Source organism: Anabrus simplex, chromosome 10 (genome assembly GCF_040414725.1).
Source record: "Anabrus simplex isolate iqAnaSimp1 chromosome 10, ASM4041472v1, whole genome shotgun sequence".
Classification (NCBI taxonomy): domain Eukaryota; kingdom Metazoa; phylum Arthropoda; class Insecta; order Orthoptera; family Tettigoniidae; genus Anabrus; species Anabrus simplex.
Window position 1 is genome coordinate 125,380,059 of NC_090274.1, and position 23,513 is coordinate 125,403,571.

Below are 23,513 nucleotides of genomic sequence, written 5' to 3' on the forward strand. Positions count from 1 at the left end.
ATGGCAAACACTACTGTCATCAACCCTGTAGTCTCCCAGTTTGACACCAGGTGAATGCCTGACACTAATCCGCTGCTCAGATGGTTCACGGCATAAGGAATGGACTGGAGTGAACACACAATGAAACAAGAGCAAAATATTCTAACACACTTACCAGGAAATATTCACTGGAACATACACTGAAATTCCATCCCTTAAAGAAAAGGTTGCCAGAATGTAATTGACTTAAAGAAAGAAAACACTCGTTGCAAGGTTGTAAGATGAATTATAATAAATTTAATTATAATAATGTGACCTTGCCATGGTGGGGAGGCTTGCTTGTCGCAATGAAGCAGATAGCCAAGCCACAGGTGCAACCATATCGGATGGGTATCTGCTGAGAGACCAGACTAACGAATGGCTCATCGAAAGGGGGGAAGCTCTTTCGGAAGGTGCAAGGGTGGCAGTCTAGATGATTGACTGATATGGTCTTGTAATATTACTTAACATGGCTTAGATGTGTTGATACTGCTGCACGGCTGAAGCCAGCGGGAAACTACAGCCATAACTAATTCCCGAGGACATGCAGCTCTGTCTGTATGCATGATGTACTGATGATGGCTTCCTCCGGGTAAAATATTCCGGAGGCAAAATAGTCCCCTATTCGGATCTCTGGGTGGGAACTACATGAGATGGATACTGACATTCTGCAAGTCGGAGCGTGGAATGTTAGAAGTTTGAATTGTTGTGGTAGGTTAGAGAATCTGAAAAGGGAGATGGATAGGCTAAAGTTAGATGTAGTTGGTATAGGTGAAGTACATTGGCAGGAATAGTAGGATTATTGACCGGGCGATTACGGATTTATCAGCACAAAATCAAACAGGAGAAATGCAGGAATTGGTCTAATAATGAATAAGAAAATATGGCAGTAATGTAAGCTACTATGACCAGCATAGTGAAAGATCATTGTTGTCAAGATAGACCCCAAACAAATGCTCATCACAATAGTGCAACTCTATATGCCTACTAGTTCAGCAGATGATGAAGAAATCGAAAGAATTTATGAAGAGACAGAAGATTCAATACAATATGTAAAAGGTGACGAGAATTTAATTGTGATGGGAGACTGGAATGCAGTGGTAGGCCAAGGAAGAAGGTAATAGAGTAGGAAAATTCAGATTGGGACATATGAATGAAACAGGAAGTCGGCTGGTTGAATTCTGCACTGATCGTAATTTAGTCCTTGCTTACTTGGTTCAAACACGACAAACGATGTCTGTATACGAGGATGAGACCTGGAGACACTAGAAGGTATCATATAGATTTCATTATAATTAGGCAGAGATTCAGTGCTGGATTGCAAAAATTTTCCCAGTAGCAGACGTGGACTCTGACCACAACTTGTTGGTCGTGAAATGCCATCTGAAGTTGAAGAAATTGAAGAAAGAAAGGAATGCAAAAAGATGGGATCTAGACAAATTGAAAGAAAAGAGTGTGAGTGATTGTTTCAAGGAACATGTTGCACAAGGATTAAATGAAAAGGCTGAAGGAAAATCAATAGAAGAAGAATGGGCAGTCATGAAGAATGAGGTGTCTTGGGCTGCTGAAGAAATGCTAGGGAGAAAGGAAAGATCAAATAAGAATCAATGGATAACTCAAGAGATACTGGACCTGATTGATGAACGACAAAAGTACAAGAATTAAAAAAATGAAGAGGGCATGAAAGAATACAGGCAATTAAAGAATGAAGTGGATAGAAAGTGCAGGACTGCTAGGGAAGAATGGCTGAAGGAGAAGTGCAAGAATATTGGAGGTTGTATGGTCGTAGGAAAGGTAGATGCTGCATACAGGAAAATCAAGGAAACCTTTGGAGAAAGGAAATCTAGGTGTATGAATATTGAGAGCTCAGGTGTGTCCCGTGAGGTAGATCATACACAACACTCTACATTCACGGCAGTAAATTAACAAGAAAGAAAGGAAAAATTAATTGGAACACAATAAGTGAATAAAGGGAACAAGCTGGAAGCGAACCCAGAGCAAAATCATCAACACCAAACAAACAAGAACAAGATACTTACCATAAATAAGGCCAAGAAAACCCACCCGGAACAAAGAGAAGAAAAATCATACCTGGTACCAACTAGTTAATTCAAGAAGAACAACACCTTTATAGGGAAATTAAAACAAATGATTTATTTAGAGAATTAAACGTTTAGAAGGTTAGAGAAAGAAAATACTCAACGCAGGAGAAATAAAAATGTATACATTAATTTGAATTAAGATATCAAATAAATATGTTTTAAAACTTAGGCTGATCAACCCCCAGAAAATAAATGAAAACACTAAATTATTAAATAAGTGAGGCCTCATCATACCAGCAAAGTTAATTTGACATTAGTATCAATACACATTGGATACATTTTAAAGTCTTCCAGATCCACCGAGCTCTCACCAAGGGAATAAATCAAGAGGAGAAAAATTTAGCATGACACATAGTACCCCGAAGAAACAGTAGAAAACCGAAAAAAAATTAAAATCGCTTAAATCCAAGCACAAGGTCACCCAAGAGAAGAGAAATCAATCAGAATAAAGCATAATCATATCAATACCAAAACCGTTGGCATGGTAACCAACAAACGCAAAGAAACAAGTATGGAAACGGGTGACCACGGATACAAGAATAAACAGAAAAAGGGGGAGGAAAGGGGGAACAAGGAACAATAAACACGAGCAAAATCAAACACAAACACAGCATAATTAAATAATTACCGTCCACTTGGTTAGAACTCAACTGGATAAATAAACTCGCTTAACATGCTTTGATAAGGTAGTTAAACTGATACTTTACAAGTTTTACCACATAAACGTAAGGTACTCGAACTCCGAAATCTCTTAAATTATATTACATGTTTCACCCGAATAAAGGTTTCAATAATATCTTTCAAAATGATAATAACAATATCCAAATTTCTTTCAAAAGGCCGAGATCTTCCTTTCAATTAAGAGTCTATCTTTACTACACGACGGATACTGTAATTGATTGAAGCTGAAGAGAATTAGTTTCGTAGAATTGCCGAAAATCTTCACTGCATTAGGAAGGCGTGAAGACGCCATTTTTAAAAACTTACATTCTGGATGATGAAGCGATGCAACGATTAAATTAAAAATACCAACTAGAGCAGCTCCCGCGTTGATTTAAAATGCAAGATCATAAGGAGGGCCAAGGGATAGCCCTTTTTCACATTTTTCTTCAAGTCACATCCATGACGAGAGGCAAAATGCCTTCCCACCAGACAGGCAAGAAACGTGCGTCCATCTCAGTTCACAACTCACGCCAGACTCCTCCTCAATAATCGGCGATTAGCTTTTCTTCAGGAAGCGAGCTCTCATTGGTTAGCGGTCGGAGCATCGTTTGACGAAAGCTCAGGCAGAGAGCGCCACATACAAGGTTCATTTCTTCCCGCAGCTTCAAGGAATCACCGCCAGAGCGCAGATCAATGCATATATTTAGTAAATAAATTCTCAAGCAGTACCAAACCAAAACGAAGGTAATTCCACCAGATAGAGATAATTTGTTACCAATTTCCACCACCGAAAGGTCAGTTCGAAACTGTTTCCTTGGGAAAGGGATTTTTAAGTTATTAATACCGTCTCAGTCCTCCCCTCCCAAAGCTGACCATATTTCCCAACATGGCCACTTAAATTAGTGGTCAAGAAACAATCTAAATTTAGAATGAATTTCACATTAGATACAACCACCAATTCAGCACCTTTGACACATCACATACGGACACAATATCAGAATCACTTCAATATTACATAATTTTCCTAATTCTTTGCAATTGCAGCTTAAATTTTCAATAATCAGTTCTCTAACACAACACGCATGCAGGTACCTAGGTTAAGTTCACCCTAGTTCCAGTATAGTTCAAATTGCCAAATGATCATGACCAAAAGGATTAACAGAATTAATACTCTTCGGCAGTACAATCGACCTTTAAACATTGAGTTTCAGTGCAGATCTAATAAATCGGGTTTCAAGTATCAAGAAATGCAGCCTCTTGTTCATCTCCAAAATCAAAATCAAAATTCTCATGACAGCAAAACAGGAAGCAAGGCGCAAGAAGGAATGCAAAGGGAAAAACAGTTAAAATTGGTGAACACATTTAACGGATAACTAAGATCCAATTAACAGATTAAATTTTAAATTTTTAACCTTATATCGACTGAACCTGGGCCAAAGCATACCACATAAGAGAATAGGTTGGCTACAGAGTAGTATAAGAGTAAACCACACAAATATAAGTAACTCTCCAAATTCCATCAATACAGAATGAACGACACTTAAATGAGTGCACACGTCCAAGTTTTAGAGGATAGTAATTCCGACGCCAGATTCAATCAGCAGTGCAATAATCAATTACAGATTCACCACTCAGCGGAAGTCCGTTACCAGATAACGCCACCACAATATCAAAAATTCACAACGCCAAGTTAAATAACAGTACCCACCAGAACACTAAACTTGGTGACACACTAAGTTAAGGCATACATCACATGTACTTACCAAACCAGGTCACGACCAACCACATCACAGTGAACATAAAATAACCCCCGGTATTTTCAGAGGTACAAATTCCTAACCATAACACATTACAGGAGCGGACATTCCGAATGTACACTTAATTTCAAATTATTAGAACAAAAACCACCTCAATACTACCGCTCGATGAGCAATTAATGCATTTTTAAAATTTCCAAAATCTTTTCAAAGACATCAAGTAAAATTTGCACCTATTACTGGTTCAACATTCCCAATCACAACGCATTACGTGATGGAAAAAGAGATCAGAGAGGGAACAGAACTTCAGCTCAACAATATCAGACACCTGCTGCAAGTTTAAGAAAATTAAAATATCCTAGGGTTAGAGGAAAAGTCTTCGAGACAAGATAACGTTGGCAGTACGGAAGGAGACTTCTGATTCAATAAGATGGTGAGGTGCGCAAAAGTTTGTCATCAACAACCGAACAAGCAACAACAATACCAAGCCAAGATTAATTTTGGGATGGATAATATTAAACACAATGGTTACCTCGATAACACCATAGGAATAACGGAATAGAAAATGGATGAAAGAAATTCAGGAGGGAAACCAATCCGAAGTCACATATCCTCAAACTTCATTGAATTCACAACAACATGCTTTCACGTAGGACACCTGATTAAGTAAGAAAAGGTGTTGAAATCCACCTCAAACCAAGTGACCATGAGGAAATTAGAGCAATGACCTACACAACCTAATCTACCGGTTGTCTTTTACAAGACCTCGGAGCTAGCCGGTCTAATAATATATGACATCCGCAGATTCATACTGCCGCATCACCGCTAAGCAGGTACCCTTCCATACAACCAGGAACAAGGTAAAATAAAATATACATGGCAGAAAAGATGGCAGGTCGTTAGCAAATGCTCAATGATAATGAAGAATAAAGGAACTCAACACGTAGACCCCATAATCTAACAGTTGGGCGACTTCGGTACCGCCCAGGAACTAACAATCCGTCCCATACCAGATTAATAATCCCATAGAACGGCAAGATGACCAAACAACCTTGTCAAAAGACAAAATAGATCCACTGAAAAGGAAAAATGTCAAGGAGTGACAGGTGAACATTAACTGAGCTTTAACAAGAAGTACCAAAAGAACACAAGATAACGTCAGATCAATAGGTAATGCATGGAGACCAAAAGCGAAGAAACCAGGACACACAAAACCAACAAGTTACATAACACAAGTTAAAATCATTCCATCAGAGCAATAGATCCACACCGAAGGGTATTTCCAAATCTACGAAGACACAAGGTACAATAATAAGACCAACAACCAGTCCATACCTGACATGTCATAATGAGCCAACAACACAACACAGAAACCATAAAACAACCATGACTAGCTCCAACATGCATGCGCCAGACCCCGATAGGGAAAAAGGGACACTTGCAACCCTCAACGACATGCTGCGAAACTATCATGCCCACCCCGAAATATAAACCCCAAACAACAAATACTTGGTACCAATATCATCACCCAACACCGATCTGCACCCAATCCTATTAGGTTAAGAGGCTTTTCCATCCTCAGGCTACAGATCACATTAGCTCAACAGCAATCCAACACCGTAGAAATGGTAGGGAGGCCGATGGAATCCACAACTCAAAATGGAATGCAATTAAATACAAATAGGTTATAAATTTTCACGACATAGGAATTCCATGAACACAATGACCATGGCAGAGTACCCCACCAACTATACAAGATACCACTAGTCACCTAAGAATATCCACACATGAACCAGACCTAACCGCAAGGAGGTTAACAGGACAACCTTTTTCAGAAATCATAAGTTAACTAAAGCAAGACCAAAATGTATGAGCCAGAAACTTGAGGAAAGCCACACACTAAGCGACCACACTACAACAAGGGAACAGGTTAAATTAATAAGAGAGCACGGTACCCGTTAGAAATAGAAGACTACCAGCAACCAATAACCAGCACGGATGAACTAGTAAAGACCTGAATAGGTCCAGACACATGGTCAACAAGGCATCCACACAGTTACGGCCTGACAGAATTCAACCATAACGAATGCATACACAATAGCCCCACACAAACAGAATCCTTGGTGAAATGACTCAAGCGACCGCTGACCAACTCACCAGCCCACACCAACAGCGAGACAGGGTAAGAATAATACATATTCACGCCATAGGCGAACACCAGTCCCACAATCAGCATAGGCCAGCAATCGCCCAGGAGGCACACGAACACATCACCAACGACAGTCCCCAGATCACCAGAATAAATAATACATGAGATATATTTTCAATACTCAGTCAAGATATCACCACGAGAAAATATGACCGAACCTCAAGTAGCCCAGAAAGGAAAACAAGCAACTCAGAAATAATTATAACTCAAAAGTTACTAATACATGGCAGCTCATATCAAATAGAAGGTTAATTCAACAATTTTCAACACCTAGCATGAAGGGAGAACCATACCAGCCTAAGGCCAGTATTTCTCATAAATATTCACTAACGACACGGATAACTCGGGCACAGGGGAAATCACATAAAACCAGAAACAATTAAAATACGTGACTACAGGTAATAACGATGCTAGGAGAAGATAATTTCCAAAATATGATGGTACAATACCAGTGGTACAAATGAATAACACACGATGCTTTCAATAAAATTTTCAAAAGAAGCAAGGCGAGCATAAGAACGATATAACTTAGGCTTAACGTAGGTACCACCTGCACATATTCACATGAAATACAGGCAAAATGCTCACAGGTTAACCTCATACCATAACTGATGCCTTCCCCATAACTCCACAATATTAGGGATGATGTGAATTACTCAAACCTCTGCTCAGCAGTTCACCAATCCATACCAACCGTGAGACAGGGTAAAAATGAAATACTTCATTCATGCAATTTGCAAACACCTACCCCACAGCCAGCACAGATCAGCAAACACAGAACAAAGTCAGAGTCATCACATCCAGAAGCCATAGATGGTTAAAATAAATGCTACACAGGTTAATACAGGCATTACAGGCTTCCCAAGCTATCACACCAGTAAATAACGTGACCGGCCAACGAGTCACTGCAGGGAAAAATCTTAAATAATAATAGGAGAAGAGGTTACAAGGCCAAGATAACTGGTATACTATAGAGCATATTAAATTTCAAAACCAGCTTGAATAGTTCACCACAGATAGGTTTCACTTAATTTAGGAAGAAAAAAAAACACACCTAGCATGAAGGGAGAACCATACCAGCCTAAGGCCAGTATTTCTCATAAATATTCACTAACGACACGGATAACTCGGGCACAGGGGAAATCACATAAAACCAGAAACAATTAAAATACGTGACTACAGGTAATAACGATGCTAGGAGAAGATAATTTCCAAAATATGATGGTACAATACCAGTGGTACAAATGAATAACACACGATGCTTAGGCCTAAATTTAGGTTAAGTAAAATTTCGGTTCACACGCCAGTACTAGCACATCAGAACACACTTAGAAACAGTAGTTTCTCATATTAAATGTTGGTACACACCTTGACAAATACACAGGCCAGGAAACAATAATAATAATAATAATAATAATAATCACCATATTAAATCTGGGAATGAAAACATAAAGCCAGAACTGATAATACCATAAGACGTTCCCCGAACACGAACTATTACATGTAAACACTCGTTAAACACAGGAAAACAACCGCACTTCACGCGGTGAATAAAATCACACGAGCTCACCGAGTGGTAATTAGAATTTAATGCACCCCGATCTAAAAAAAAGGTACACACACGTACGTAGAACGAATGTTAAGACAGCTACGCCATATGAAACACAGAGAGCACACGATTAACAGTAGTATGCTTATGGCCCAAGGCTAATCGATTTGTATTTCAAGCGGACTCCCACCACCACTTCAAAAGGTACCATATCGTACCACAATGCCAAATATCAAAAATTATCTGTACTCACCAATTTATGTTGAAAGAAGAAGGAAAGACACACTACACCTGAGAGGCAGGAAAAGGAAGCAGGTTACAGCGAACAAAACAGCTGGTCGCAGGATTACCAACTGTACACTCATGACACCAAACGGTCACCACAACTCACACGAACAGGAAAGACACGAAACACTGAGAAGGGATTACATGAAACAAAAATATTAAAATAAACAAGACGAATGCATTTCTTTTACAAGAGCACATTACAATAGTTCAACACTATGCCCTTCCTTTAACTAACTAGGATTTGATACCAGGTAAAAATAAATAAGAGATGATGCAAACAACCTACGGGTAGGTACGAGCTACAGTCACGTGAATCAAAAACGCAGCTCTGCTACCAAAATACTGTCCCGTGAGGTAGATCATACACAACACTCTACATTCACGGCAGTAAATTAACAAGAAAGAAAGGAAAAATTAATTGGAACACAATAAGTGAATAAAGGGAACAAGCTGGAAGCGAACCCAGAGCAAAATCATCAACACCAAACAAACAAGAACAAGATACTTACCATAAATAAGGCCAAGAAAACCCACCCGGAACAAGGAGAAGAAAAATCATACCTGGTACCAACTAGTTAATTCAAGAAGAACAACACCTTTATAGGGATATTAAAACAAATGATTTATTTAGAGAATTAAACGTTTAGAAGGTTAGAGAAAGAAAATACTCAACGCAGGAGAAATAAAAATGTATACATTAATTTGAATTAAGATATCAAATAAATATGTTTTAAAACTTAGGCTGATCAACCCCCAGAAAATAAATGAAAACACTAAATTATTAAATAAGTGAGGCCTCATCATACCAGCAAAGTTAATTTGACACTAGTATCAATACACATTGGATACATTTTAAAGTCTTCCAGATCCACCGAGCTCTCACCAAGGGAATAAATCAAGAGGAGAAAAATTTAGCATGACACATAGTACCCCGAAGAAACAGTAGAAAACCGAAAAAAAATTAAAATCGCTTAAATCCAAGCACAAGGTCACCCAAGAGAAGAGAAATCAATCAGAATAAAGCATAATCATATCAATACCAAAACCGTTGGCATGGTAACCAACAAACGCAAAGAAACAAGTATGGAAACGGGTGACCACGGATACAAGAATAAACAGAAAAAGGGGGAGGAAAGGGGGAACAAGGAACAATAAACATGAGCAAAATCAAACACAAACACAGCATAATTAAATAATTACCGTCCACTTGGTTAGAACTCAACTGGATAAATAAACTCGCTTAACATGCTTTGATAAGGTAGTTAAACTGATACTTTACAAGTTTTACCACATAAACGTAAGGTACTCGAACTCCGAAATCTCTTAAATTATTTTACATATTTCACCCGAATAAAGGTTTCAATAATATCTTTCAAAATGATAATAACAATATCCAAATTTCTTTCAAAAGGCCGAGATCTTCCTTTCAATTAAGAGTCTATCTTTACTACACGACGGATACTGTAATTGATTGAAGCTGAAGAGAATTAGTTTCGTAGAATTGCCGAAAATCTTCACTGCATTAGGAAGGCGTGAAGACGCCATTTTTAAAAACTTACATTCTGGATGATGAAGCGATGCAACGATTAAATTAAAAATACCAACTAGAGCAGCTCCCGCGTTGATTTAAAATGCAAGATCATAAGGAGGGCCAAGGGATAGCCCTTTTTCACATTTTTCTTCAAGTCACATCCATGACGAGAGGCAAAATGCCTTCCCACCAGACAGGCAAGAAACGTGCGTCCATCTCAGTTCACAACTCACGCCAGACTCCTCCTCAGTAATCGGCGATTAGCTTTTCTTCAGGAAGCGAGCTCTCATTGGTTAGCGGTCGGAGCATCGTTTGACGAAAGCTCAGGCAGAGAGCGCCACATACAAGGTTCATTTCTTCCCGCAGCTTCAAGGAATCACCGCCAGAGCGCAGATCAATGCATATATTTAGTAAATAAATTCTCAAGCAGTACCAAACCAAAACGAAGGTAATTCCACCAGATAGAGATAATTTGTTACCAATTTCCACCACCGAAAGGTCAGTTCGAAACTGTTTCCTTGGGAAAGGGATTTTTAAGTTATTAATACCGTCTCAGGTGGGAAACCACTTCTAGGGAAAGAAGACTGAGATCAGAATTCGACAGAGCTTTAAGAGACATAAATATGAACAAGGCATCTCAAATTGATAACATTCTCTCTGAATTACTGACTGCCTTGGGCGAAACCAGCATGGTGAGGTTATTCCATTTAGTGTGTAAGATGTATGAGACTGGAGAAGTGGCATCCGATTTTTGGCAGAATGTCGTTAAACTTATTCCCAAGAAAGCCGGTGCTGACAAGTGTAAAAACTACATCACCATTAGTTTAGTATCTTTTTTTTTTTTTTTTTTTGCTAGGGGCTTTACGTCGCACCGACACAGATAGGTCTTATGGCGACGATGGGATAGGAAAGGCCTAGGAGTTGGAAGGAAGCGGCCGTGGCCTTAATTAAGGTACAGCCCCGGCATTTGCCTGGTGTGAAAATGGGAAACCACGGAAAACCATTTTCAGGGCTGCCGATAGTGGGATTCGAACCTACTATCTCCCGGATGCAAGCTCACAGCCGCTCGCCTCTACGCGCACGGCCAACTCGCCCGGTAGTTTAGTATCTTATGTCTGCAAAATTTTAAAATGTATTATTTACAGAAGAATGGAAAAACAAGTTGAAACTGAGTTGGGAGAAGATCAGTTTGGCTTCAGAAGAAATGTAGGGACATGTGAAGCAATCCTGGTTTTAAGTCTGATCTTTGAGGATCGAATAAGGAAAGGCAAGCCCACATACATGGCATTCGTAGATCTAGAAAAGGTATTTGATAATGTTGATTGGACCAAGCTATTTGAGATACTCAACGTGATCAGGATCAGATACCGAGAATGAAGAAGTATCTACAATCTGCATAGAAATCAGCCTGCAGTGATAAGAATCGAGGGCTTTGAAAATTAAGCAGCAATCCAGAAAGGTTGCAGTTTGTCCCCCTCCTTTTCAGTGTTTATGGCAGTAAAGGAAGTCTAAGATGAATGTGGGAAGGGAATAATGATCAAAGGAGAGGAAGTCAAAACCCTGGGATTTGCTGATGATATTGTTATTTTATCCGAGACTGCAGATGATCTGGAGAAATTGCTGAATGGTATGGACAGAGTCTTCGGTAAGGAGTACAAGATGAAGATAATGATCTTGCCTTCAGCATTCTTCTGTAACACCACATTTCAAAAGCTGCTATTCTCTTTCTTTCCGAGCTACTTATTGTCCATGTTTCACTTACATAAAATGCCACACTCCAGACAAAATTCTTCAAACACATCTTTTTCATTCCTATATCAATGTTCGAAGTGAGCAAATTTCTTTTCTGATTGGAATGAATGAAGAGATACTGAATCAAATTGTTGAGAGGGGATTGATTTGGCTAAATTTGACCAGAAGAAGAGATAGAATGATAGGACACATATTAAGTCATCCAGGACTTATGCATTTGGTTTTTGAGGGTAATGTAGGTAGCGAGAACGGTAGGGGTCGACCAAGGTATTAATATGAGAGGCAGATTAGAGGAGGTGTAGGATACAGCAGTTACGTAGAAATGAAAAGGTTAGCACAGGATAGGGTGGCATGGAGGGCTTCGTCAAACCAATCTAAGGACTGATGACTCAAACAACAACAATAATTAAAGTGTAGGTAACATATACTTTGTACAAATTATGTACTGTAAAATAAGGCAGAAAATATAATGTTGCAAATCATAATCAGGGCAATAAAGAAATAAAGAAATTGGATGGAAAAATGCAAACAGAGAAGTGAATCAACTAAATGTGATCCCAATAAATAATAGCAACTTAAGATGTAGTTCTGTAGGATTTGCATCAACAACTAGAAATCTTTGGATTCGAATTGCCATGAGTTAATGGCAATGAATAATTTCCAGAAAGGAGAGTAAAAGAGAATGAGAACTGAGTAAAACATTTACACAAGGAAAACTGTGAAAAACAAGCTCATGTGTCACCTTAAGTGTATGTGGAAGAAGAAGTTCCAACAAGGTCCCACAAATCGTATATAAAATTTTAAGAGTAGAAGAAACCATAAAAATTCAGATCCATAATCACAAATGAAGGCTGGATAACATTGTTGTATACAAGGAGCACGATATACAAAACACAACTTAAAAGTTTATTGGTTTGCAGTCTTTCATACAATATACATGAACTAAAGGGAATTTAGACTTGCTTCTTATAATGTTGAACACACTAGATAATAACACATGTAAGTTGACTGATTGTCAAAGAAATATATACATATGTACAACAAGATCCTACATATACAATGAAGTCTATCCTGATGAGATAGGGTGCCACAAAGAAGTGAAAGTCTGTGATAGCAGATGCCTATCTGAAGTTGAGAAGTTTGGATGGAACTTGGTGCAAAGTTCTTGCTAGCAGAATGCTAGGCAGGTGAAGGCAAGTTACACAGGAGGCGGGTATCTTGAGGTGAAACCTCCCGATCAGACTTCAGTCCACATTTTCAAGAGGGTGCCTCCGTGTCTGACATACGGTGTAGCCTGATCGCTGGACACAGCTGACTGCCTGGAGTGGTGGAAACGTCGCTCCAATATATACTCGCTGGCTGACGTCACACCACATACGTCAGCGCTCTGCTGGACACACACTCGTAGCATCGAGTGGCTTTGATGCGGGAGTGGGCTGAGGAGCTCCCAGGCAGAGGACACTACAACAAACATCAAACTAAAAGTATTTTCAAAATAATGCCTGAAAAATTATTAAATAATCATACACCAAGACCAGAGATGCCCATGTCAAATCAATTCAACAGCAAGAATCCCCAGAGTAATAATATAAACCTCTCCACCCACGTACTGGCCAGAAAACAATAGTGTTCATTACAGGTGATACCCACATCAGTAGAAAACAAAAGAAGGAAGGTAACGCGAAACAACAGCACCAGAGCATAGCAAGGCTTGCCAGGAAGCCATGGCAAATCCTAATTCAATCTTGATCTGTATTGACATTGTTAACAAGAATCTCCCACAGTAAATTACATGATTGAATTAAATAATTATCGCTAGAAAACTTTAAATAAATGTCACTTGTTGAATACATATGGAGATATTTTCATATGTCTAGACCAGAGGAATAGTTCTGCAGGGAACATAAATAATTTATCAGATATATGAGGAGTTGATTAAAGTCAAATTTAAACAGAAGCACCAAGTCTCAGGTCATTCCTCCGCCTGTGACACGCCCTCCCTGCCCCTCTGTCAACATACCAACAACATGTTCAAGCTTAATCTGATCCGTATGTCAGCAGTGCTTCGGGCCCATCAACAGAGGAAGTAAGTACTCAGCTTACACTGCCAGCCCCATGGTGTAGGGGTAGTGTAGCTGCGTCTTACAAGGAGGCCCCGGGTTCGATTCCTGTCAAGGACAGGGATTTTTACCAGAATTGGAGAGCTGCTTCAATGTCCACTCAGTCCATGTGATTCCAATTGAGGAGCTATCTGATGATGAGATTGCGGCCCCGATCTAGTAAGCCAAGAATTACAGCCGAGGGGATCCGTTGTGCTGACCAAACAACAACTCATAATCTGCAGGCCTTCACTTGGTAGGCTATAGGGCTTCTTTTTCAACTTGCACTAGTTAATCCTCTCTCAGCTCATACTTTCTTTTTTCATTGTCTTACAGATTCTGTGAAATTAGAATCCATGACTGGTTTACCATCTTCACAACCCATTTTGACTTTGAATCTACAAGTGACCTTTTGAAATGATATATCAGAGTGTTGTCTAAAAAGATTTGTAAATTGCCATTCATATGTGTTTTTTCCACATGTCTAACTTACGGAAAATTTTAATAACAGTGTCACTTTCCAACTACAATTATCAGTATCTCCAAATTTAGTACCTAAAAGTCTTTCCATGAACTTCAGAGACCTAGCCAAGAGTTTCATGCACTTTCCTCCTTGATTAATTTTAAGGGATTTCAGCATGATTTGACCTCAAGAGAACTTAGAACATTTTGTAATCTATTTTAAACTAGCTGATGTACCCATCCTACGCTACGGAATTCTAGTGTACACGTTGTGAGCAAGATTGTATTAAATTGCATAGCTCTTAACGTTACCCTAGAAACGCGATGGGGAAGTCACCAAACGTCTTTTCTCATATGAAGACTGAGGGAATTTTCACTGTAATGGTAGACCCGCTCGCATACCATCAGTCACAATCAGGTTTGGGAGTTTTCATTATAATGGTAGACACTCACTTTTTACTTTTTACATCCTCTTAGTGGTTTCCCGAACTGAAATGAACATACATTACAATGATGTCAGTAGGAATGGCGCGATTAAAAGCAATGCTTTCATATGAAATACTTGATCAAATGAAACACCACATATTTTCTCACTCGTAATGAACAGGACTACACTGCCGATCTGACAGTCCAAAGTTCCAGAGCTGGATAGACCAAGCCACAGACAGCCATGGTTCGTGAACACTCTTCATCTTTTTTCAGTGGGGAGAGGGTTGAATAATGGAAAATCCCAGGGCAGAAAATATGACCTTTTACCAATCTGTTTCCTAGGAGTATCCGATGAGACAGAAAATATCAATTCACTACACTGACGGCGGAAAAATCTATCTGGCTTGGATGCAAATTTTTCTTCACTGATCATTTGGAATAAGATGAATGTAGAATTTAATTACTTTAATTTAATTTACTTAAGAAACGGCTCTTTTCGGGGTTGAATTTTGAGTTATTTAGTGAATTGTGGTGCTATAATTTGGAATAGGACTAAATTGTTATTCTAGACCAGGCCATACTACTACTACTACTACTACTACTAAGTCAGCCTCTGCCTTAAGTATGTACACTGCTCATTCAAAACAGCGCATCAGAATAGAAATCAAATAACTGGAATACTATGAAGAACCAGTGTGTTACGTACCAGCTGTATCAGAAGATGTATGAACCAGAGGAATGGCATGATAAGGAAGAAAGTTTTCTAACTCCCCATCTATTTCCCGCCAATATTCTGTCAGGCTATTATACTCGGTACGCGGCAGTAATCCCATCTGTCGGAGTTGAGAGGCAGCATAAGAGACAAATAACATCACAACAAACAATGGTCAATGTAATATTATTGTTGATCAATGTTATGCGTTTTCGATACTGTAGGCCTTCATATTTAGTTTTCTTCCGAATCCGAAATACCACTCTTATCATAGTCGGTACGGTCAAACTGAATAAAACATAAATGATCGAAAATTGTATTCTCTGTAACTTTTGTTATGTAGTACTTTTCGATAGGGCCAAATATATAGGAATTTAAAAATTAAATTTTAGGCACCTTCCCCTAAACTATGCCAACGACCGTAGCCGTGTTGAAACACCGGATCCCATGAGATCTCCGAAGTTAAGCAACATTGGGCATGGTCAGGAGTTGGATGGTTGTCAACACGCTGTTGGTTGGGGGTAAGGGAATGGAGGAGCGGAAAGGAACTGGCCACCCTACCGCGCGTAAACTCCGGCTCAGGAACACCTCTGCGGAGGTTCGTACCTGCCTTCGGGCAGAATAACCCTTACCTACCTTACCCTAAACTACAGTTTCATCCAGGGCGAATAAAATTGTTTATATCTTAAACTGTATTGTATTATTCCCCGACTCTATATACTGATTTTCATGAAAATCTGTTAACCCATTTCCTCGTGGCTCAGTGTCGATATGGACTTAGCAACAAATATACAAATTCATGAATATCTGTGTTATCATAGCCGGTATGGTAAAAATGTATAAGACATAAATGGTCGGAAATTTAATTCTATATAACATTGGTTATGTAGTCTTTATCGATACGACCACTAATAATATAAATATTTGAGAATTAAATTTTAGGCCTTACCCTAAACTACCATTTCACTCAGCGTGAATAAAATTATTTATAGCTTAGATTGTAGCGACTTATTCCCCAACTTTGTGTACCGATTTTCATCTACTGCCTTTTTTTTTTACATGTAGGATATTAGTTTTAAGAATTTATCCCTTTTTATATCTGCTTTATTTAATCTTAATTTAATCTTAATTTAATATTAAATTATTTCATTTAAAAGTTCATGCTTTGCAAAGTTCTTTTCTTTCAGCTTCCTTGTTCTTGTACACCTATGGTTACGTTGTTTGGTTTCGTAAACAATTCTTGAAGATGTTCTGTTTGACTGAGTATATATCATATGTGTTCATAGCGAAACCCAAGTCATAGGATGGTCAAGTATTTTTGTGGCTCAGCTGTAGATGTACTTTAATGAACTTTGAAGTGGATTGTAAGGTCTTGAATTTTAAACTAGGTGAATATAAGTTGTTGGTGGCGACCTCCCTCTTATCTGTACTCGTGTTTAGGTGCTATTATCTGTGAAAGATAAATTGGTTTGAGTACAGTGTGAATTTGAAGGAATGCCTGAAGTTGTACGTGGAAGTGAAAAGCTACTTACTGCTGTTGTTGTTGTGGTCAAGCGGCGTTATGTTTAAGAGCTTGCTGCGTGTACGTCTGGGACTTGTGTTCGCTGTAGTGAGGGGTATGGATGGAGGGGTATGGGGAGTGGCTATTGTGCGGGTAGGGGTGGGGCTGGGCTTGTCATTCGTTGGTCTTCTAAGGCATGCTGTGTTCTGTTTATTTACTATTTTAAGGTAGTCAGTTTTTAAGGCAGGAATAGCTTTATTGAAGATGACACTAGTTTTCTCCATAATGTCATTAACCCCTTAACTGGGTTTGGCGCCTAAAGGCGTTAACAGCTGTCACACGAGTATTGGGTTTGACGCCTTTAGGCGTTCTTGTACTTCTAAATGTGTTGTTATGTCAGGTTAGCTTCCTATAGGCGTCTGACTATTCTTAATTACTTCTGGCATCTACTATCGTAATTTAAAACAAATTCCATTCATATTAGATGTGATTATTGCTGTCCTATTCATTTTTATCCGGTCTTGCGCCAGTCGGGTAGTTCGCGCCTAGGCGGCAGTCCAACAGCTGTCTCGTGTTGCCTCGTACAGTACGCGCCAAATTCTTCGTAAAGAATTTATTTGTGTACTAGCTGATGTACCCGTGCTTCGCTATGGGATTCTCAGTAAGACTAATTTGGTGGTTTTAGTAACTGAATTACATTGGTCATTACAAAAACGTCAGTAGGAATGTAGCGATTGAAAGCAATGTTATCATATAAAATACTCGATCAAATTAAAAACCGCGCACTTTCTCACTTTCAACGAACAGTACTACGGTGCCGATCTAACAGTCCAAAGTTTCAGAGCTGGTAGAACCAGGCCGTAGACAGCCGTGAACACTCCTCTGTCATTATTCTGTTAAATATTCACACTACTCATTCCAATCGGTGCCTCAGAGTAGGGAATGAATAGCTCGAATACTATGATGAACCAGTGTGTTACGTACCAGTAATATCAGAAAATGTATGAACCAGAGGAATGGCATGCTAAAGAAGAAAGTTATCTTACTCCCCAGCTACTTCCCGCCAATATACAGGCAGGCTGTTACACTCGGTATGACCAGGCGAGTTGGCCGTGTGGTTAGAGGCGCGCAGCTGTGAGCTTGCATCCGGGTGAGAGTTGATTCGAACCCCACTGCTGGCATCCCTGAAGATGGTATTCCGTGGTTTCCCATTTTCACACCAGTCACACCAGGCTGTACCTTAATTAAAGCCTAGGCCGCTTCCTTCACACCCCTATTCCTTTCTATCCCATCGTCACCATAAGACCTACCTGTGTCGGTGTGACGTAAAGCAAATTAAAAAACCCTCAGTACGCTGCAGTAATCCTATCTATCGGGGATGAGTGGAAACAGAAGACAAAAAGCACATCACAACAAACAATGGTCAATGTAATGTTATTGTTGATAAAGTTTATGAGCTTTCTATATTGCAGGCCTTCACATTAGTTTTCTTTCGACTCTGTGATGATATTAGGGCGTTTTACAAAATTATTTATATCGTAGACTTTAGTTCCTTATTTTCAGACTTTACGTACCTATTTTCACTAAATTCTGTTTATCCATTTTCTCGTGACTCGGCGCTGTGGTTATATGCGGTACGGTAATAATGTATAAGACATAAGTGATCGGAAATTTAATAACTTCTTATATAACTACTACTAACTTACGACTTAACTAAAGTTATGTTAGTTATGTAGTATTTATCGATACGACCACTAATAACATAAATAACTTATTTGAGAATTACATTTCAGGCCTTCCCCTAAACTACCATTTCACTCGGCATGAATAAAATAATTTATAGCATAGATTGTAGTGGTTCATCACCCAACTTTACATTCCGATTTTCATTAAATTCTCTTCAGCCGTTTTCTCGTGATGCGTGTACATACATACAGACGGACGGACGGACAGACAGACAGACGACGGACGGACATTACGGGAAAGTAAAAAATGCATTTCCTTGTTACTATGGAACTGCCTACTACTGTGAGGAATGGGACGTGGCACTTTGTGCTTGCCCTTGCTTTTGTATTTACCACACTGTGCGCAATTTCTGAATGACCTATGAACCAGAAAGTATATAGGACCTATTAATACATATCTGAAAACTTGAAAAATGTCATCATAATAATGAAAGGAACACTTTTTAAATTCACTTTAGTATGAACACACTGTGTATATATTTACGGGTTTACAAGAAAAACGGTAATAACATAATGCTATTGAATATCTACTATATCACTCATAATTTAAATAAATCAAGTAAAATATATTTTTCTGTTGAGTATTTACATCTACGCCGGCCCGTGGTGTAGGGGTAGCATGTCTGCCTCTTACCCGGAGGCTTCTGGTTCAATTCCCGGCCAGGTCAGGGATTTTTACCTGGACCCAAGGGCCGGTTCGAGGTCCACTCAGCCTACGTGATTAGAATTGAGGAGCTATCTGATGGTGATATAGCGGCCCCGGTCTCGAAAGCCAAGAATAACGGCCGAGAGGATTCGTCGTGCTGACCACAAAAAACCTCGTAATCTGCAGCGGTCGCTTGGTAGGCCAAGGTCCTTCAGAGGCTGTAGTGCCATGGGTTTTGTTTTTGTTTTTTGTATTTTCGTCTGCCACATGCTACAGTACCAATTCCAAAAGTACACGTTGTGCTGAATACTTACCCACTAGCAGAACGCGATGTTTCTGCCTGTACGTCCAATATAACTTGTCTCGCGATTGTTGCATTTAATACGGTAAAATCCTGATTGGTTGTATTTATTGTTGTTAACTGTCCTGGTGTTATGTATAGTGCTGGTGCTGTTGTGCTTGGTTTTAAATGCTATTTTCATGTTGTACTTCTTAAAAACATCCATTTTAGTATATATGTGGGTATTGTTAAAGGTGAATAAGGCGTAATCTTTCTTGGGTTTGTCTATTTTCGTTAGTTTCATTTTGGGTTGAAATTTAACTTTTAAATGATTTTGTTGACCATATCTTTACTGTATCCATTGTATTTGGCTATGTCATAGGTTAATTTTGGTTCATTATTTATATCTTCTGTTGTCATTGGTATGTTGAAGGCTCTGTATACCATGCTATAATAAGCTGCTCTTTTATGTGTGTTGGGGTGAATGGAATCGATTTTTATGGTATTTGAGGTATGTGTAGGTTTCCTATAGATTTTGTAGGATAAATGGTTGTCGTGTCTGGTTATTGTCAGGTCCAAGTAATTTAAGGTGCGGTTATTTTCAGTCTCATCAGTTAATTTTATCTGGGGCTCCAATGCGTTGAGTTTCTCTAATATGGTATTTGCGTCAGTGGATCTATTATCTATGATTACAAAGATGTCGTCAATGAATCTGCACCAAAAGTATATGTTCTCTATTTTATTGATTGATGTATATTCTAGGAATCGACTTGAAGCTGCTGAAATGTGGATATGGTGGAAAATGACCAGAACGAGCTGGACGGAAAAGAAAACCAACCTGGAAGTCTTAAGGGAAGTTAAATAAGAGAGAGGATTTTTAAAGGAAATGGAAAACAAGAAATTAAAATGTATTGGACATGTCATCAGACACAATACCTTCATCACTAACATACTAGAAGGGAAAGTGCTGGGAAAGAAAGGCAGAGGAAGACCTAGGTTGAAGTATTTGGACGACATCAAGAAAAGGTTAGGTTGTGTCAATTACATGGAAGTGAAACGAACAGCCAATGAAAGAAAAGAGTGGTTGCATTCACAAGGCATTAGCCTTTAGAATATTGATTGATTGATATTCTAGGTGATCTATGTAAATTTCTGCTAGTATCCCAGAGGCAGGGGATCCCATAGGTAGGCCTTATTTTTGGTATATGGTATCGTGGAATGTGAAGTAAAAATTATTTATGGCAAATTCAAGTAAATTCATTAATTCTTCTATTTCTAAGGTGCTCGAATTGCTATAGATTTTTGGGTTGGATTTTATTATTTCAATTGTTTGTTTAGTGGGAATGTTTGGATACATGTTTGTTATATCAAATGAAGCAAGGGTATGGTGCTGTTCAATCTTTAATTCTTTAGTTCTGTTACAAAATTTTATTGAGTTTTGAACTGTTTTCTTTGCTAAAATGAGTAATGCTTTTTAAGGAATTTATGAATGAACTGCGAAAGTTTATAAGTTGGGCTAGCTCTGTAATTTATGATTGGTCTCATGGGTATGTTTTCTTTATGTATTTTAGGGTAGGCTTTTGCGGTTGGTAATTGATGGTTCATTGTTATGAGTTTTGCGAATTCTGTTTCGGTAAGAAGAAAGTGTATGTTCTTAAGTAGACTTTTGAGGTTTCTTTGTATATTGTTGGTTGGATCTTTGCATTTGATTAAAGAAGTGTTGTCCTGAAAACATTCTTTTGTCTTTGTTATGTATTCATTCTTGTCCATAATGACAGTAGTGTTGCCTTTGTCGGCTTTCGTTATTAGTAAATTGTCCCGTTTTATTTTGTTTTTGAGTTTGTTTAAATGTGATTTGTTGGTGGTATTGTTGTTTAGGTTGTTGTTGTGAATGTTATTGTTATATTGCAGGATCCTTTTGCTGATTTCACGTCTGACTGCTTCTCGTAAATCGTATGGGTTTTTCTGTATGGCGTGTTCTGTTTCGGTGATGGTAGTTATGATATTTTGAAAGGATGATGTATTACCCCAGTTGTGTTTGGGTCCCTTGCTTAACATAGCTGTTTCTGTTTCATCAAATACGGTGTGTGTGAGATTTTTCACAGGTGAATGAAATCTGTGTTGGGAATCTTTGTTGGAGTGGGGGTAAAGGTCTTTGTGTTGGATTTCGATTGGTGGTTTCAGTTTACTTTGTTGTTTCAGTGTTTTTAATTTATTGTTCAATGTGTTCTGTTTCTTGATGGCTAAATCTTCTATTTTTTCTATTGAAATCTGATGAAAATAATTCCAGTAGCTATGCGAGAGCTCATGGGATGCCTTAAGATCTGTTGAATATAGTGATATAGCGATACAAGAATTTAATTTCTTCTTTTAACCAGATTTTGTTGGTTCTGTTTTGTGTTTTTGTGTCTGAGCGGTTCATCTATGATTGCTGTTGTATTTCTGGAGGAAATTCGGTGTTAAGTTATTAGAAAGACATTCCTTCAAAAAGATAATGCTTTTGTTTGCGTTTCATTTCTGTATTGATTGGATACATGTATCATCTTCAATAAAGCTATTCCTGCCTTAAAAATTATTACCTTAAAAGAGTAAATAAACAGAACACAGCACGCCTTAGAAGACCAATGAATGACAATCCCAGCCCCACCCCTACCCCAACGATAGCCACTCCCCTTACCCCTCCATCCATACCCCTCACTACAGCGAACACAAATCCCAGACGTACACGCAGCAGTGCGCAGCAAGCTCTTAAACATAACACCGCTCGACCACAACAACAACAGCAGTAAGTACCTTTTCACTTCCACACACAACTTCAGGCATTCCTTCAAACTCACACCGTGCTCACACCAGTTTATCTCTCACAGATAATAGCACCTCCTAAACACGTGCACAGATAAGAGGGAGGTCGCCACCAACAACTTATATTCACCGAATTTAAAATTCAGGACACTTCAATCCGCTTCAAAATTCATTAAAGTACATCTACAGCTGAGCCACAACAATACTTGACCATCCTACGACTTGGGTTTCGCTATGAATACATATGATACATACTCACTTAAATAGAACATCTTCAAGAATTGTTTACAAAACCAAACAATGTAAACATAGGTGTACAAGAACAAGGAAGCTGAAAGAAAAGAACTTTGCAAAGCATGAACTATTAAATTTAACAAGTGTTTTTTACATACATGTTTTTAATATTTTAATGTGTTTAAACTCACCAAGCTTTTTATATATGTTTCTTGTGTTTTTAGTGTGTTCAGTGTATAGGTACAATTTGTTTTAAGTTTAGTTAAGCTTTTCACTGCCATATTCGTCTTAGATACAGTTTTAACCCATATAGTCACAAACAATATAACGAATATATCTAATCTACAACCCCATTAGACATCCGGATGCTCTAATGAACAACAACATCGTAGTGACACATACCGATGCCTAATGCTTGTAATATTATAATGTATCAGCTGATGATGACTGTAAACAGTCAAAACTGGTATTGATGTGAATCTGCTCATAATAAATAGTATTCACAGGTGGAACAACCTCCTTACAACATCGCGCACAGCTCTGTATCGACCACGGAGGTCGTCATTTCGAGCAGGTGCTGCGTTAAACGACGTGGATAACTGAAATCCTGTCACATGTTTCCTAGCCTCTATCAACCCAGCTTCATACAAACAGCCCTTTTCAGGGCCAAATAAACAAATCAGTCTGTGAAAAATACCGGTATTAAGTATACAACCTTGCCACATCCCAGGCAA

At 38.7% G+C, this 23,513-nt stretch overlaps 1 protein-coding gene across 1 annotated transcript in view; it reads left to right on the forward strand.

Moving 5' to 3' along the window:
- The window catches only part of LOC136881885 (uncharacterized), a 44,964-nt gene extending 24,356 nt beyond the window's left edge, over positions 1-20,608 (forward strand). The window contains exon 5 of the mRNA XM_068229377.1: positions 20,506-20,608. Within this exon, the coding sequence (XP_068085478.1) occupies positions 20,506-20,608 (103 nt within the window). The remainder of the gene's footprint in view (positions 1-20,505) is intronic.
- Positions 20,609-23,513: the final 2,905 nt, after the last annotated feature.